Below are 18846 nucleotides of genomic sequence, written 5' to 3'. Positions count from 1 at the left end.
TGACTTAATTGAACGAAATGCAGATCACAATTTCTTACTATCTAAGAGTGACGAATCCTTTATTGGTCATTCACAACCTTCATATGATTCTTGACATACCCGAACGATATCGTATTAGCGGCCCTTGGCAGAGCAACATCCAACACCGTCAAAATATGAACTGTCCTCATACAAGGCACTATGATGACCTCAAGTTATAGGACCAATTCTACTACTGAACGTTAGAGATTAACCACTGACACTCAGAAAGTTATCCATGTGGAATCTCTTAATGGGTCTCCAATGTTTTGTTCTATAACAAAACATTCACGTATTCATTTAAGCATCACCACACTTTAGATCGTGAGATCAACCACTTACTTCACAAGTAAGAAATGTCACACGTGATGGTCTAACTGTATTAACGATATCTGTATCTCGTTATTACTTATGATCATGATTTATTAAAGATCCAATCATACGTAATTTGTATCTCACAATCACAACTCATTGTGATTAACAAATCACTTAAACTTGGATCTTCGGATTCTATTATTAATATTATTTATCACAAAATAAATAATAGATCTTGCCAAAATTAAATGCATTAAACATATTAAAAACGTTTACAACCTAAATCGATTGGATTTAGAGCATAACACTTACAACTAAACCTCTATTTGACCCTTATTTTCAATTATATATTCTACTAATAAAATAATTTTATATGTAATCCCATAATTTTTTCCTGCTTTTTAACTGTATATTCTCCAAGGGAAAAAAAATCACTTTTCACAAAATCTATTCTCAAAAAGAATCTCTAACAAACAAAGGCTAAGATAGCGCTAGATGGTGTGTATTAAAGAAGAAAAATTAGACAAGTCGTAACAGTTATACAGTACCTTGGTTCATCTATTGCACGTGTCAGTATAAATATTTCATATTAACAAGAAATTATCGAGTTAAAGTATTTGGTTTAAATTACAAAAAAATTCATTTCTCACATTTTAGCAATCTTATTGCTCACATGTCAGTGCAGTAAATGCTACACGCCTCAAAATTGGGGGAGAACTTGAACGATGGGATGTAAACAGACAAAAGCCAGAATCCTGCTGAAGGTGGCTATCCTTCCTCTCTAATTCACAGTATAAAACTAAGGTTCTTGAGAGTAAGTTACATCACCTTCTACTTAGACGAAGTCTGGTTGGCCAGTTGATGTCAAGCAACGATGCCACATACGACTGTTGGGGTCAACAACCTTGGGCTGGGCAATGACTTCAGGAATCGGAAAATAGACAAAGTGAGTATTGCATATTCCCACTGTGATCCCACTATATCCAGCAAATGCACCATGGACCTACCAAAATGTTTTGTGTAATTTCGATAAAACAGAAAAAAAGGCCCAAGTAATTGACTTCAATTAATTATAAGCCAAATATTATAGCTTTAGCTACTTTGGTAAAAAGGGCTCTATTTGAAAGATTCATTCATTTAATTTTTGACATTTCAATCAAATTTTCAAAATCTAGAACTGCCAGTCAGAGAATGGTAAAAACCTGTGCATGGCATGGGATATATCATAATCGGGAAAAAGAAGAGACTTACAGCATTTTGGCCAAGAACAGTGCAGAGAATTCCATCCGATGCATTTGCACGGCATGCACGGATCATGTATGTTGGGTCGATATATTTTACGTCAGCTGGAAACCCAATCCCTTTGAAGTACTTTTTTGTCTATAAGAAGTAATTCCGAGTGTCAGTAGCACGCAGGTGGAATTCCAAACGTTGAACACATTTAACAAAAACATAATCATCAAAATACATTACAAAAAGACAGGAATTTTTTTATGCTTATGTAGCATTGTCCTAGATAAAAAATTTCTACATCGATTGGCTAAAAAATTATCAATCTTAACCAATACAGGCATGGCAAGAAGACGAAGATCAATGATCAGGGTCCGCAACAAACCTCTTGTTGTATATGGACGCCAATATCTCCTAATATGATGTTTCCTGATGCATCTGCAGCATTGATTTTCTCAAGAAAAACCTGAAAACAAAAAGGATAGACGTTTCTTTTATATCGAAAACACTCAAAAGCGGTACATCTGCTTTGATTTCAAAATCAACAGATATTGCTTGTAATTTAACTAGTTATATTCTAACAGCACGTTAGGAATTCTGAAATTTGAAAATAAGATCTTTATCATTTTCTTACAAGAACCTCGTCTAGCTTTGATGACTGGCAAAGAGAGAACTTTTAAACTGAGGAAAAGATTGGCAGAAGAATTTACTCACGTCTTCAGAAATAAAATTGATACATGCGAACTCAAAATAGAAGTAAATTTGTTTGTAGTGAGATCTCTTGATCGTCAATTCTATTTCCACATTGTAGAAATACTTGGACAACATATTCTTTAAATTTTTCAAATTATGTTCAAAAAAGACTCGAGTTTGAGAAAGTTCTCTGTTGAAACACGATAAAACATTTAATGCATCAGGTTAGAGAGATTTGACATTTCAGAAAATGTAAAGTCATATTTTGACTGTTTTCAAATGCTACATCTGGGAAGATTTCAAATTACTAAATTGATGTTTGTCATTGTACTAAAATTATGAAGAAATTGAAATGAGATTAGATCACACGAGGGGTTGGAGGATCAACTTTTTGCACATATGCTGAGGTTTCTAAACAATAACAGTCACCTGTACACGGGACATGAAAGGGAGAACATGATCTCTCACTTACCTGCCCAGCTCCCTCTGCAACACAGACTACAGCAGATCCCTTGGTCTCGAGAAGATACTTGAGATGACTCAAGATACCGTGTGGTCCATGCAGATTAAAAGGCACCTACAAGCAGGGGCGAATCCAGCATAGTGGTTCAGCTAGGGCGGAGGTTGACTTTAACCGTTGACCGTCGACAATTAACGATTGTAATAGCCCGGTTTGTCCGATCATTTATTAAAGTTTGATTAAATAATATTAAAAATTATTCAATATATATGTAAATAGCTACAAGCAGTGGCGGGACTAAAAACACAACTAGAACTAGGTATAGACTTTCGTTTCAGTTGAAAAAATCGTTCTACAATCAGCAAAATGCCCCAATTTAATTTTCAATTAGAATTGATTAAAAAATAACAATTCTTAATAATAACTCCTAATTTGCTTTTATATATGAATTGAAAATCGATTCACTGACTGATTAATAGATAATAACTAATAACACAAGATACTGAAAATAAGCACACTGCTGAATCAAAATCAAAAACCCAATTGAATTAATTGAAGGAATGACTTTCAATTCTACAGGATCTGATATCAACATAGATTCGCCCCAGCACATCACTCACAAGTCACAAGTACCTAACCTTTCCTCACTCAACCCAATACCCAAATCAACAAATCGCAAAAAGTAGTAACTATTCTTGAGAAAACTTAAAGAGTTAAAACCGTAAACAATGTTCAACTCACCCACACCAGCGACTTCGCTGCTGCCTGCTAGCTCAATTAGTTCGCATTGCACGGCACACCGCACACCGGCAGTGAACCCACGCTGCTGCTACTTTTGCTTCGAATGGAAATATGAAAATGGAAGGAGGGTTTGCACTTTGATCTTTCCAATTGCGTCCAGCCTCTCTGTCGTTTTCAATTTGGTGTTTGGGAGCTTTGGGTAACTGGGTTGTTGATTTGGGTTGGGTTAATATGGATGATGGTTTTGGGCCTGCCTAATTTGTTTTAAATACAATATCACCGAGCGGCTTGCAGTCGCTGCTAAGACTCTCAGAAGCCGTCGCCGAAGGAAGAAAGAAGAAGGCAGTTGCAGATCCTTTTTTCTATTTTCCTTTGGGGCTTGGGCTGATCATTGGGCAGGCCTCTTTATTTTTAAAACAAATTAGGCAGGCCCAAAACCATCATCCATATTAACCCAACCCAAATCAACAACCCAGTTACCCAAAGCTCCCAAACACCAAATTGAAAACGGCAGAGAGGCTGGACGCAATTGGAAAGACCAAAGTGCAAACCCTCCTTCCATTTCCATATTTCCATTCGAAGCAAAAGTAGCAGCAGTGTAGGTTCACTGCCGGTGTGCGGGGTGCCGTGCGATGCGAACTAATTGAGCTAGCAGGCAGCAGCGAAGTCGCTAGCGTGGGTGAGTTGAACATTGTTTACGGTCTTAACTCTTTAAGTTTTCTCAAGAATAGTTACTACTGTTTGCGATTTGTTTATTTGGGTATTGGGTTGAGTGAGGAAAGGTTAGGTACTTGTGACTTGTGAGTGATGTGCTGGGGCGAATCTATGTTAATATCAAATCCTGTAGAATTGAAAGTCATTCCTTCAATTAATTCAATTGGGTTTTTGATTTTGATTGGGCAGTGTGCTTATTTTCAGTATCTTGTGTTATTAGTTATTATCTATTAATCAGTCAGTGAATCGATTTTCAATTCATATAGAAAAGCAAATTAGGAGTTATTATTAAGAATTGTTATTTTTTAATCAATTCTAATTGAAAATTAAATTGGGGCATTTTGCTGATTGTGGAACGATTTTTTCAACTGAAGCGAAAGTCTATACCTAGTTCTAGTTGTGCTTTTAGTCCCGCCATTGCTTGTAGCCATTTACATATATATTGAACAATTTTTAATATTATTTAATCAAACTTTAATAAATGATCGGACAAACCGGGCTATTACAATCGTTAATTGTCGACGGTCAACGGTTAAAGTCAACTCCGCCCTAACTGAACCTTTATGCTGGATTCGCCCCTGGACACATGTCATTGACTAGGCTAATTGGGTTTTCAAAGTATGTAATTCTTATTTATGTCCATAAAACTAGTACCTCTAGAATCAAACATATATCGATTTGTCCGCTTGCAAGAGATGCCTGCATTGCTATAAATCCACTACTACGGCCCATCAATTTTACAACCCCAATACCATGATAAGCACTATGTGCCTATAATAGGAGTGAAAAAATAATTTTTTCTTACAGAGTTCTAATGTGCAAATTGAATAAGTAGGAAGCTTGGGAAATGAACAAAACAATAGTTATCAGTAAGAATACCAACTCATACCTCAATATATGCAGAATTAATTGCTCTTTGTGCTTCTTCAACAGCCGTATCAAAACCAAAAGTTTTATCCATAAGTAGGATATCATTGTCTATAGTTTTTGGCACACCAACTACAGCGACCTTTAACCGTCTTTTGTTGCACTGGATTGCAAACATTCAAAAAAAATAAAATAAAATAACAGTAGAACTTAAAAAATAATTAACCTCAACATGAACCTTAAACCTATAACCATGACAACAAATACATGGAGCAAAACGTCAACCTTTATACTTCATTAAATTTTCAATCATAATTTAATCTTAATTTTTTCAACACATACAAATTCTGGGTGGGGTGACCTTAATTTGAATTGTAGAAAATTACTCAGATATTCAAACACTTGAATTCCATATCAAAGGTTTATGATAGAATAAACATACAATGAGAGAACATATAGACGAGTGCCAATTCAAGCATAAAAGGCAACAGTCTTAATAACCTCTTCATGTATTGCATTGGCTCCAGCATGTGTTCCATTTCCACCCAGAACAAAGAGCATGGTAATCCCTCTTTCCTGACATCAATGATTAAAAGCATATCAAACAAACACACCTTGTCAAACCAATTTTGTGTTGGAAAAAATATGGCGATGGAGAACAAAAACGAAACCGAACAAGGAGGAAGAAGATAAATTATATCAATGAAGGCTTGAACACGAAATTAATCTCGCTTTTCTCAAACGTTATTTGCCTCCTCTCCAATACTTTTTAAGGATTTCCGGCAAATAGTTCATAAGATTAAACGAGCTTTAAGGAAGAACACCAAAAAGCAAAAGTGTTTCTTCAAAGTGAACAAGTGAAAAAAGGATGAAGATGACAATGTATAAAAACAAAAGTTCTATATAATGTGGATGAACAAGAAATGAAATTTCATATGATTTTTCATTGCCTTTTCTTGAACTTTGATCATCTATTTATAGGCCTTGACGAGTTCTCACGAAGTGGTGCCAAATTTGGATTGAAAAGCCACCAATTTTAAATCAAAAAGGTAAAAACGGCTCGTACCAGTACATTTTGTAACCATGCGGTCGCATGGTTATAACCCGGGTCACCCATAAACTCTCGGTAGGGACTTACGTGACCGCAGGCCCAAAATGCCCATGCGGTTGCATAGGCCATTTTTATGGCACTATAATTTTATTTTTATGTTTTTATTTTTTTCCTTTTAATTCATTCCATTTCTTCTTCAATTGATTCATCCATTCACGTGCTTTTGAACAACAAATTTCTAACATTTTGTATGACAAAGAAGAGAAAACAGGGAGTATTACCTCCATACTGTCCAGGATTTCACTGACTGAAGGCCCTCCACGTGAGACTCCCAACAAGCTTCCACCGGAGAGATGGATGTTTTGAACCACTTTCCTAGATAACTGATAACAAAGTGAGATACAATTTTTGTATTATTTTTCCAGCAAATTTAAACACAATCATGACTACTACGCCTATCTGAGCTTTTGAGTTAAGTTTTATATGCAGTAGGATAATCTACACCAATATCTGAAGTGTTAGGGTGGCAATGTAATGGTCATATCACACGTTTTGATAAAGAGAGGCTAGCAGATAAGTGATATATACATGCTACATTATACCTTTCATGGAATTAACTCGATACATACATGTACTACGAGGCAACCTGACATTTGATACAATATGCAATTTGAGTAATTACACCTTCTAGAGGCCACAGTTCAGATAATTATTAAAATATACACTGTAATTAGAATATGTATACACTTAGCCGAAGAATGAAACATTAAGAGCATTGACCAGCGATCATTAAAATATACGTTGTAATTAGAATATGTATACACTTAGCCGAAGAATGAAACATTAAGACCATTGACCAACGAATCTATGATCGCTTCTGAGTGGGTGTTACATAGAAGGATTTTCTTCTGCATGAAGAAAAGATCTTTGATTATTCTATGTGATCACGAGGAACTTACTGGCATTTCAGCTAAACTTTTGTCCGAAAACCCACGATAACCAAATGGAATTCCTACAATCTTTTTCACACCATATATTTCAAGGGTGATGACAATCTGCATCCATAACAAACAATTAGGAAAGCTAACAATAGAACCAACAATTACTTAACAGTTTCGAGGCTCTATACAGATTGCTAGTGTAGCATCAAACTTCCCAGGTTAAAATTCAAAATGTTGGCACTTGGCAAATCATATTTACACTTCAGTGGATTAGTTCATGTATTTCGGTTGTGGCAATCAGTGTACATCCTTTCTTATGAACGAATGTTCATTTACATATGTGAAAGCAATTATTTAAAACGTAAGCCTACAGAGGCATACATATGATGTTACCAAACAATACTACTATAGTTTAGTCTTCAAGCAAAAGAAGTTTGAAAAATAAATTAGTGAAGTCTTTCAATTGAATCAGATGATAATTAAATTGTAGAACGACAAGAATAAGACAATATAGATAAGATATATGAACTGACAAAAGTAAATCATTAATGCACAGAAAATACCTGTCTAATAACATCATTAAGACCAGGACAAAGTCCTCCACAAGTAACAATTGCTGCTTTTACCTCTTCTGGTTTGAAATATATTTTTTCTCGGGGACCAGCACGGTGAACCCTGAAATTTAAGTAATTATTTCAATGAAATAATGTCTTGATTACCATTTCTAGGAAAAAATCTAGGGACTAAATATAATCAGAAAAGGTTGAGGCAAAGATCTGAAAAATACAATGCGACAATAGGTGATCTAAGTTTTGATATGATGAGAAGAAATGATATTTCATGAATTTGATATTCTGCATCACATTAAAAAGCTAGTGGTATGTTGGAATAAATTAGCGATCAAAATACATATTACAAGGATTTAATAGGCACTAATCCAGTTCGGCAACCTTTCTCATTCAAAATCTCTGAGCATGCAATGAAAGTTAATGGAAATATTAAGGTTGATGAAATATCAAAGTAACCCTTTTACATGTTCTAGACACGATAAACTCCAGGCTGATGTGAGCGTAACAGAAAGATCGTGACAGCAAATTGGTGCTTTACACACTGCACCTTCTACCTTTGAGAAAACCCACCCAAGAAGGGAAGGGGAATTATGAGGATTCTTATATTAAACCCAAGTGGAATGAATGAAACAAGAGAGCAATGTGTCACTGTTCAAGGACAAGTTTCTTTCATCTACTCTGGAAACAGTACACAAAGCTCTGCTTGCAGTAGACAAAATGTAGTTATAAACTATAAAGTTTCTCCGGCTTTTTATCATTTAATGTCTTTGGAAACCATAGGCAATTTCCTGGGTTCCACCTCAAAGCATCCTATATTTAAATTGTCAATCACTCTTGGAGTACTTTAATGTTTGTTAACCATTAAAAGAGATCATGGACATTTACCATTGCTCCACCCATGTACAATCAGGATCAATACATTCAGCACCTGCAGAGGTAGAAGAAGAATAACGTATTACCTGAAACCATGTCATAAAAGCAATGTCAGAGGCAATTAGTATAAAAACAAAATGTGTGCTAACTAGTCTCTGGTGGCTGAAGATGTAAAACAAGTTCTCTTTGGCAAGCTAATCGGACAATGTCTAAAAAAACCCAGTGTTACATGCGTATATTCCCTATTTTAATCTAATAGGGTTGAAAGAACACATGGCACATTCTAGCATGTGTCTATATGCACACGCGTATGAAACATTCCCAACGTTTATTTTCTTTTTCCATGTGGTCTTTCACGATATATATTTTTGCACATCTTAAGGTTCAGAATTCAGCAATTCAATGCTAATTGCAAGCGTAATCTTATAGTAATATAATAATCTGATAAGAAATGCATCATAGATGCCAACTAAATCAATCTAATCTAGTAACCCAAAAGCTGGGAATGTGCTCGGTATGGGAATTCACTCCTAAAATCTACAAATGACAAAAAATCAACTTAACTACGAAATAAGATCAGAAATTCTAAGAAGCAGACTGTTGGCTTTATAAACACGTCAACATTGCTAATTGATTGGCAGGAACGACAGACAGCAAACAAACAAAGAAGGGATAATGCATAATACCTTAAGCAGTAATCTGTCATTATTGTTAATGTAACCGTGCCATTCCTCATCTGAAGGATAACCTTCTGCAAAATCTAAACTAACAGAAGTACTGTAACAGAATCTCAAATTATTTTCAATCAAATAAAAAAAGAGCAAGTTTCAAGTAAAAAAATCCCAGTTAGCTTTTGATTCAATATCTGGTTATTGTCTTGCAAAAGGCTTACACGCTTAATTTGATTTTTGAAGTACATAAAAGTAGAACAAACGGTCAGGAGCATTACATACATAGAATCAAAGGAGATGATTTAATGTAAGACATCAATTAAAAATAATCCCGGCTTAGCTGATTAACATACAAAATAAAAATTGATTCAAAAATTTATTATCAGAAAAGCTCAATTCACAAAGTTTTACCACGAAATCTCACAAATCATATCATATGAATTCCACCGCAAGTGCAGGTTTCTCTATAAAAAAGTAGCAAAAAGGACAGAACATTTATTTTATTATAATTGGAATTTTAGAAGAATCAACTACCTCATTTTAAGGCAGAAAGTGGAAGGGTAAGAAACGGCGTCGGGGAGGACATCGGTGATGTGCGGGATGTTGAAACGCGCCTCAAAGTCGACTTCCAATCCGGATCACTGAAATCAATACTCGGCGCAGTAGAAACCTGCTTGTGTGCTTCCGCTTTCACCTTAGTAATCTTTGGAATCCGGATCGGGTTTAAATTCTTAACCATCCGACCCGACCCGACCCGAAGAACAGCAAGGGATGATCAAGGAGTGTACTCGACGGTGAATGAACTAATCCAGGTTTGATCATCGGCAAAAGCGCGTCCATTTCGTTAATAACAAAATGTAACGGAGAAAGCGAGGGAGCTTTAGTTCAACTACAGACTGTGTTTCCTCATAGTTGAACGTGGCTTATAAAAGCGGCTTTTTGTTGTGACCGAAATGTCCCAGGCTGTAATGAGAAGTGAATTTACCAAAAACTACCCCTACACGTCGCAATTGTCTTGGTCGAACTCATAATTAAAAAAATTAGCATAATGCTAATTGTAAATAACGTAGTTACATAATTATTTATATATAGATAAGGTGTCAAAAAGAGAATTGAGAAGTTATTTTTTGAAAAAATTCTGATCTAATCATATCGACATTGTATGTATGTAAATCATTATATAAATATGGCTAATCGAAAAAATTAATATATAAATCAATGAATAATGATACTCGAACATAATGAAGTTACACAATGGTTTACATACAGTTGAGATATCAAAAGAAGAGTATGAAAGTTTTTTTTTATTTGATTAAAAAAATTTTGACCTAATCACTGTTGGGAATCTACTTATACATGCACAGCGGAAAATTAAATTATTTCGATTCCCATCCAATAGATCTCATTGTGTTTGGTTAGGAATTGTGATAAGATTGTACCTTTTTCAGATCTGCAATCCTTTTGCTTTTCTTTTCGTTCCACAACTTTGATTCGCCACCACAGCTGTCCAATTGTCCAGCCTCCAACGGTGATCCACACAGAGAATATGATTGCAGCCTCTAGGGTTTTCTCTTGTGCTAGCAAGAATAATGAAAACCTTAATGGACCTCAAACCCTAGTTATGTATTTATATAAACCCAAACAGGCTCGGCCCGGTCCGGTCCAATAATTAATTAATCCAATTAATTAAACCCGGTCCGTGAATTAATTAATCCAATTAATTAATTCGAAAATATAAATAACAAATCCAATTAATTAATTTATCCAACGATTGTTAAATTAATCAATTGGCAATTTGCAATCTTCCAATTCTCTTTTGTGTGTGACCCATTAGGTTCCCGACCACGATGCCTAACGACGTGAAATATTATTTTGATCTAATCAAAATTGATAAATTAAAACACCCTTTTAATTTATCGTCAATTCACATTCGCCGTCCCTGATTGACATCTAGCAATGTGTCAGGGCAATACATGTGACGGGAAATGTCACGTGGTATGACAAAACCAAATTCGTTCGTTTACCGTGAAACTATAATCCCAGTCAATATGACGACCTCAAGTCAAAGGACCAATTCCACTACCGAACGTTAGAGATTAACCACTGATACTCAGATAGTTATCCATGTGGAATCTCTCGACGGGTCTCCAATGTTTTGTTCTATAACAAACATCCAAGTGTTCATTTAAGTGTCACCACACTTTAACTTGTGAGATCAGCTACTTACTTCACAAGTAAGAAATGCCACACGTGATGGTCTATCCGTAATAACGATATCCGTATCTCGTTATTACTTACGACCACGGATGATTTAAGATTCAATCTGATGTAATTTGTATCTCACAATCACAACTCCTTGTGATTAACAAATTACAAATATTTGAATCTACGGACTCTATTATTTATTTAATTGTCTATTAATTAAATAATAGATCTGCCATTTAATTGCATTAATTATATATAAAAGTATTTATGTCCAAAGTCGATTGGACCTAAGGCATAATACTTACAATCACATCTCACCACTTCATATAATAAATCATTATATACATGGAATACAACCGTTTAATTTGAAAACTCAAACTTATTCTCTATTTTAAAATATTAATTTGAAGTCTCTTTTATGGCATAATTTTAAGAGTTGAATCTTTAAAATAAATAGCATCTTATGTTTAAATAGCCTCCTGAAAATGCTATTACTTGATATTAGAAAAATGTAAAAGTTCAACATTAATTGAAAGAATTATATCAAACCTAAAATTAAAAAATGAGCTGAAATCAATGTTATTAAAATCGGACATGACTTGTTGGTCAACTGGAAATTTTATTTATTGATTGTTCTATATGTAAATAGTGATTTATATAAGAGTTTATTGGTGAGATATGATTTTATCAAAATTTATTTGAAAAAAGGTCTCTAATTTCTTTTTGATATATCTATATATGTGAATCATTATGTACACGTAGCATTATTCATAATTAAATACATTCAATGTATTTCAATTTAACAGAGAAAGATAATAAAATAATTTAGAGGAAACTAGTGAAAATAAAATATAAAAAATAATAATTTTTTTGGAGTTGTAATAGTGTTAAAGATAAAGAGATTGTTGGAGTACTTGAAACCTTTTTACCCTTTAGATATGTAAATGATCTTTAAATCGTAAAATATGACCCTTGATTGACCCTCATTCTTTAAAAAAAAAATGAATTTTCAAAAGTATTTTAACATCATTTCAACCACACATTTTTCAATAAAATAATATTACATGTAAATTCAAAATTTTTTCTTATTTTTTAATCATATTTTTCATCAATACACTATTCAAAAATTCATTCTTTCTACAAAAATGGGGCTCAAACAAGGGCATGTTCTTTAAAAATAGAAAGAATCTTAGAAATGTTCTAAACTATTTTATTTTAAGTATGGAAATTTAATAGATAACTTTTAGAGCGCTTTTGACTCGTTATTTAAAATTGGATAAGAATTAAATAAAAAATTTATTTAATTCTTATCCCATATTTTTAAATTAATTCTTTTTGTAGGCAGTCCGGTCACCCAAAACATTTCTACGCTATTCTAAAAAAAATAAAAAAAAATAACAAAAAAATATCTTTCTTATTATTAGTGTTTTGTCGCATGTATGTACTAATAATGTCACCTAAAAGAAAATAATTTTCATGATGCCCATACAATCTTGGTTTGAGTGTTGGCCCACTCTCCAAGTTCTATTTGGGTCTACTTTTGAAGTCACTGAAACATACTGATCCAAACAAATCCACTTGGCGGGGCCCATTCCCCTGAAATTGAAGTCTCGAGGCAATATGAGAAAGTACAATTAGTACGTTAATGCATGATTAGAACACAAGGTTAATTTAATAAATAATAATTTTAGGGTTCCAAACATACTTTCAATATACTAATCCCTAAGCTTTTCGAAATAATGATTAATTAATGTCGTGATAATTGTTGTCAACGCAACCAAAAGTGGAGCATGTTACACAATGATTTAAAAATTTTGGTCAATTTCCCTTTTCGACAATGATAATGATGTGTTGTTAAATAACTTATGTCAAAATATTAAAAAGCCAAATTTGAATATATTTTTCTAGCTGGTAATTGTTTGAATACTATTTGTCATGTCCAAACATATAAAGTAGATAACGTCGTGATAACGATGAAATAGTAATAGGAGACCGTAAACCCTAAATTTCGTGTTCGACATACCACAAAATCTTGTTTGCCCACTGGACAAGACACCCCCCCTTTGGGAAACAGACAATGATCCTATAATTTGCTGTTCAATCGAATAAAAACTGATTAAATCTCTTGACCAACTTCATTTGTTTTCTGAGGTTGATAAAGCATGTTGCTTAGTCGTTTTTGGTTGGTAAGAATAGAATAATTTAAATATCTTCTATTACTTTTCAAGAAATTCAGAAAAGAATGACGTTCAAATACAGTCATCTCTATCTCTATCTTTAGCCAAAATGCCAATATTTTAACATGGAGAGGCATTATAGAAAAAAATAAATTAAAGAAGAAAAAACTAATGATGTAATTGTTTGACCAAATGAGCCATTAGTGGACCAGAGTTGCAGTATGCAGCTTTAGCTGAATACCCCAAACAGGAAATTTCTTTCATCATCATCCTGCACTTGCAGGCACTAAGCATATATAAATTGCTAACAACTTCCTTAGCTTTCTTAAATTATATTTTCCAACCAAAACAAAAGACAAATTGGTATTCAAATGGGTTGTGAACATATCTTTTTCAAGTCTATAGAAATCATGTCTTGAACAACAAAAAATGTTTCTTATTTATTTTGATATAAACAATTTACCGCATAAGTTGAAAAGAAAATGGAGTAAAATTCTTATAAGGCGAAATTTGTTATAAAACTTAAAGTAATAGAATATAAAGAGAAAAAAATAAAGAGAGCCAAAACTCGAGTTAATTTATTGAGCAATAATGATACTATTTTCATTTATAAATATTTAATTTATAACACTCATCCTTGAATCAATGATTACATAATAACAATTTCGCTAAGACTTTTTTTGAAAAAATATCAATGTGACAAAAATGCCAAATAAAAAAAAAAAAAAAAAAATTTTTAAAAAAAAAATTTTTTAAAAAAAAAAAAAGCTTTAAAAAAAAAAAAAAAAAAAAAAAAAAAAACCCAAGAAGCAATTTGATCAAAACAGCAAGAATTCGAACAAAACATTTAAAGCCGTGAAAACCTCAAAATCTACAAGAGGATATATAAAATGTTTGCAAGCAATGTGAGTGAGCAGAAGCAAGAAGGGGTAGACATGTGCATTAATAATGTATAAATGTTGGTGTAAATTGAAGCATGCAGGTCCTCTATAGTATTACATAAGTCGTTATGTTGCAGTAGTGCCCACATGTTCCCTTTGGAACATCAGAAAGATAAAAGTTAGTAAGGAATTAAGAGAGAGATGAAAGAATTTTAGAACAGCCGAACAGGCTTTGGATCTATCGACTTTCTCGAGCAGAACTTGCAGCCACGTTTCCATTTGAGTTTTTTTCTTAACACACACAACATCACTACTATTGAATATAAACACTTATATATAGTTCTCCTTCCCAGGATGAAGACAATAGTTTTGCTATAAAATCATAACAAAACTACTTCAGCAATTTCCTTCCCAAGGAGGACACTCGAATCAGTATAATAAACAAGATTTTAACTGATATTGCGTTTATTAATTTCAGAAATGAAAATAAATGCTTCTTGAATTCAAAAGTAAATGCAACACAAGAAAGGAAGAGGTGAGGACTTGGACTAGAAAGAAAGATGGAGTCTTTAATCTTGAAGTTTTGGAAGTACATTCTTAAAGAGAGTGGGTGGGAAGAGGAGAAAAATGCAGGCATGCAAGAGCTGTGATATCACTCAGCGGAAATTAAGTAAGGAAAAAACAAAAATTCCAGTGAAACGGAGAAGGATCCCATCCATAAACATTTATAATAAAGGCCAAGCGGTGTGTGTATTGAAAATGGTGAAAGTTCAGAATTTTCTTTCTTTCAATTCTATCCCAGAAAGAAAATAACACTGAATTCAAGAATTCAACAAGAGTGAGTTACTGCAGAAATGCTTCAGGTGTCTGTACAATGAATACAGAAACAAGGAAATAAATTAAAATAATTGATGGCCTCATCCTCATGTTCAAACCCATCATCAAAATACAGACCCTAAAATGAGAACTATAGCAGAATCAAGAAAATTTAAAATGTAAGAAACAAAACCCTAGAATTGGAATTAATAATAACAAAGAATTCCCGAGTAAGCAGAAGTCCCAAATTTGAAATATTAATCTTGCCTCATCTGCTAAATACTAGAACTCTAGCATGATTGATATTCTCAGTTCCCTAAGCTAGATACAAAATCATGGAATAAGAACATGAAATATTAATTTCTTCAACTCCACAAAGTAATTTCATTAATTCTCAGTAGAATCATTCATCGTCTTTTTGTTCTAGTTAACCAGGTGGTCCAGCTAGGTTTTCTTACCAAGAGTGTGCTTATTGTTATGCATCCAGACTTTGAGCACATGCCTTCTAATTCCTAATTCATTGCAGAGTTGCTGCACCAATTCCTCATCTTGTTTTTGAATCTTCCACCCCAAACGTTCAGCCAAATTCAGCATCTTGTCTTTCTGCTCTTGTGTAAACTTGGTCCGGAACCTTTTCTTCCCTGCGCTGCTGCTGGGGTTGGAATAATAGTCCTCGAGCTCATCTCTTGACCCACTTCCTGCGCCGCCGCCTGAGCTCGACGGCAAGGCGAGAGGGGGTCTCTGCTGCTGTGGGTGTGCAACGTGGAGGTACCCACTTGGGCTTCTGTAGCTGAAATGCCCGTGTGGGTGGTGAGTCAAGAGTAGCTGTTGTTGCTGGTTCTGGTGGTGGTGGTGGAAGCTAAAACCTACGGCTTCTTCAGTTTCCTTCCGGTGGAAATTCCGATGGCAATTGCAAGCGGCGCATTTGAGTGCATCCAGGCTTCCATCCGCTCCCGCTGCCATAAACTCAGTGCATCCATCCACCGCGTGGCCGCCGATACCCACTGCGTGATTTTTCAAACACTCTTTGTACCTAGGCTTCCTCAACGACGTTTCAGCAGGGCTCGGCATTTTGGCTGGCCGAGTCGAGTTAGAGTTGCCGAGTGAGTCAAAACTCGGTACCTCTCCTTCATGCTCCTCCTCAAACTCCATCTTTTTAGCTAAATTCAACTCCTTAATTATCATCTATTGCATATATATAATGGTAATACACATATTACGTCGTACTTAATCCTACCGGTTACTTGGAATTGCAGGTTCTCTTCAAATTCTTTTTCAAGATAAAATTGTACATTTTTAGGTTAAAAAACTAAAGAGATAAGATAATGAAAACTAGACGAAGGGGGCATGCCGTGCGTGGACAAAATTTCCTGTAAATGTAAAAGTTTTCGTATACTTCCTTTTTATTAATCTCTCTCTTATTCGAAACAGTAATTTTTGCTCTTTTCTTTTTTACCATTCGTGCAGTGATTTGTTAAACGATTCTTGCAGTTGATTTGAAATATCAAATATGACTTTCAGTCTCCTCTTAGGTCATCTTCGATTATTCTATTAAATTTTGCACCAAAATAAAAATTATCTCTAACTCAACATATCAAAAATTACACCAAATGAATAATATTTTATCATTTCCATCATTTTTCATATATTTGTTTATGTTATTACAACATAAAATATTAAATAAATAAATAATTAATTATTATTGATCACATGATTAAAATTTATTATAAATAATAATAATGATAATAATAAATAATTTGTTGTATAATAAAAAAATGGACACAAATACCTGTAAAATTTTAATTTATTGTGATTAAACGGTGAAAATGGCAGAATCCCACGGCAAGGTTTGTGGGGGTAACAGTACAGTACTGTACATTTCAGTTGTGCAGTTTGCAGAGCAGACGAATGAGGACACTCGCCACGCGCCAAATGGTGGACCATTCAGCACGCAATTCCGTGCCTGACATTTAAAAGTAGATCCCCAGGTGGCGCGTGAAAGCGGCGCGCTTAAATCGATGTGGGTTTGAATGTGATGTAGCGTAAACGTGTAGGTTAGAGGATGGATGTATTATTAAGGAATTTATAAAGGAAAAATTGAAGGAGAATCAGAATTGTGAGTAGGGCGTCAAACTTAATTAATGCACAGTAAATGCTGTGGGGATAAGATTATGCTTCACCACCACTCGCTTTTCTGTCACGCGCATTCCGCTTTCAGTTTTCTCCCATATAATATTCATTTCTTTGCAAAATTTTTAAAACAACAATGCTACAAGGATGGAATCAAGAACTTTGATTGAATAGAATAAATTCGTATAGAAATATGATTGAATACTTTGAATAAAAAAAATAAAAATCAATCACTTTTGTCAAATCAGTCTATCTCTAAATCCTTTTTTTTAGGCTGTCTGATTGGTTTTATTCTTTTTAAAATTTATTTTTAATCACATATTTTTTCATAAAATAATAAATTCAAAAATATTATTTTTTAACCACATTTTATTTAAAAAATTACAATTCCAAAACATGTTTCACTAAAAAAATGAGTCACAAATTGGAGCTTAACTGGAAACATTAGTTGCTTTTTCTTTCTTTTACTTTTACTTTTACTTTTTCTTTTTAATATCATTCACCATTCCCTAAATGAAACTTATGTAAAGCCTTCACTTTTAGAAATTGGGCTAGGTCCATTTCAGTTGTATGCTTCAGTAGACAATATGCTAAAGTAGAGAAAAATTAGTATTTGTAAGTTAACTGTTGATCCCAAAAAGTGCGCTAACAGATACCGATTCCACCTGCGCTTGCGTGGACGAATGTCCAACACGCTAAGACACGTGGACGGTCTAAAACGAGCGGTTCAAAGGGGCGTGGGAGTAGCCCGACGATGAGGGACGGTGACGTTCAGGATCCGGCGGGTTATTCGTAATCCGATTGTACAGTAATTACCAACCGGTACTCGTAGATCTATATGTAAAAGTGTATAAACTCAATTTATGTATTGCAAGCCGCTGAGAGAGTTGAGTAAATGTAGTCTTTAGTATTGATTCTTGCATTAGCCTTTTGACATTATACAATGGGGGTATTTATAGTGATACATATGGAATGGGGGCCCTTGGATGAAGTGGCACGTGGCCTTATCTCCTTAGTTTAAACGTCTGTTCTTAGGTATGGGATTTGACTTGCTAGCTTACGGCGCATTTATTGCTTGTGCAGGGCCTTCACGCTAGTGACAAGACTTGACATTTATGCTTATGACAGACATTGCATCAATCATTCGAATAAGATCTGTGCAGGCGATCTCTTAGGAGAAGTGACAATGGAGGATGTTTCCTTGTGGTTGAGGCTCGCGCATCGACTTCGGGGCTTCGTCCATTCGAGGACTTCAGCTACAACCAGGAGCTTCCACGCCTCGAGCCTCGGTTAGAAGCAGTTCAGATATAACCCACCTCGGCAAATGTGGCCACCTCGGCAGGAATGTCACGTGGATCAGGATGAGCGGGCCACTGGCCCAGGTGGGTAGGACAGATGTGACAATGCGCAACATTAACAATATTTTTATAGTCACTAAAACTTTTATAAATTAAATTGATTATTTTTAGGAAATGACAATTTTTTTTTTTTTTT

General features: G+C 34.4%; 2 protein-coding genes across 2 annotated transcripts; both read right to left on the bottom strand.

Moving 5' to 3' along the window:
* Positions 1-892: 892 nt before the first annotated feature.
* On the bottom strand, positions 893-10000 carry LOC111390505 (ATP-dependent 6-phosphofructokinase 5, chloroplastic-like). The gene is given in 14 exon segments (XM_023015551.1): positions 893-1336; positions 1585-1713; positions 1949-2029; positions 2729-2833; positions 4826-4942; positions 5061-5201; positions 5540-5614; positions 6371-6472; positions 7049-7144; positions 7594-7705; positions 8485-8558; positions 9159-9249; positions 9678-9768; positions 9771-10000. Coding segments are annotated over 14 exon segments (1494 nt in total). The 5' UTR covers positions 9883-10000; the 3' UTR covers positions 893-1168.
* A 5393-nt stretch (positions 10001-15393) lies between these two features.
* On the bottom strand, positions 15394-16534 carry LOC111390515 (zinc-finger homeodomain protein 2-like). Its single transcript, XM_023015568.1, has one exon. The coding sequence runs from the start codon at positions 16405-16407 to the stop codon at positions 15667-15669; it is 741 nt and encodes a 246-aa protein (XP_022871336.1). The 5' UTR covers positions 16408-16534; the 3' UTR covers positions 15394-15666.
* Positions 16535-18846: the final 2312 nt, after the last annotated feature.

The sequence above is a fragment of the Olea europaea genome, unplaced genomic scaffold, assembly GCF_002742605.1.
Source record: "Olea europaea var. sylvestris unplaced genomic scaffold, O_europaea_v1 scaffold686, whole genome shotgun sequence".
Taxonomy (NCBI): Eukaryota; Viridiplantae; Streptophyta; class Magnoliopsida; order Lamiales; family Oleaceae; genus Olea; species Olea europaea.
Note: the sequence above shows the minus strand (reverse complement) of the source record. Positions and strands in the feature narration are given on the sequence as shown.

Bases quoted from the DNA above. Each gene is read 5' to 3' on its own strand.
- LOC111390515 (XM_023015568.1), bottom strand. From the start codon at position 16,407: ATGATAATTAAGGAGTTGAATTTAGCTAAAAAGATGGAGTTTGAGGAG.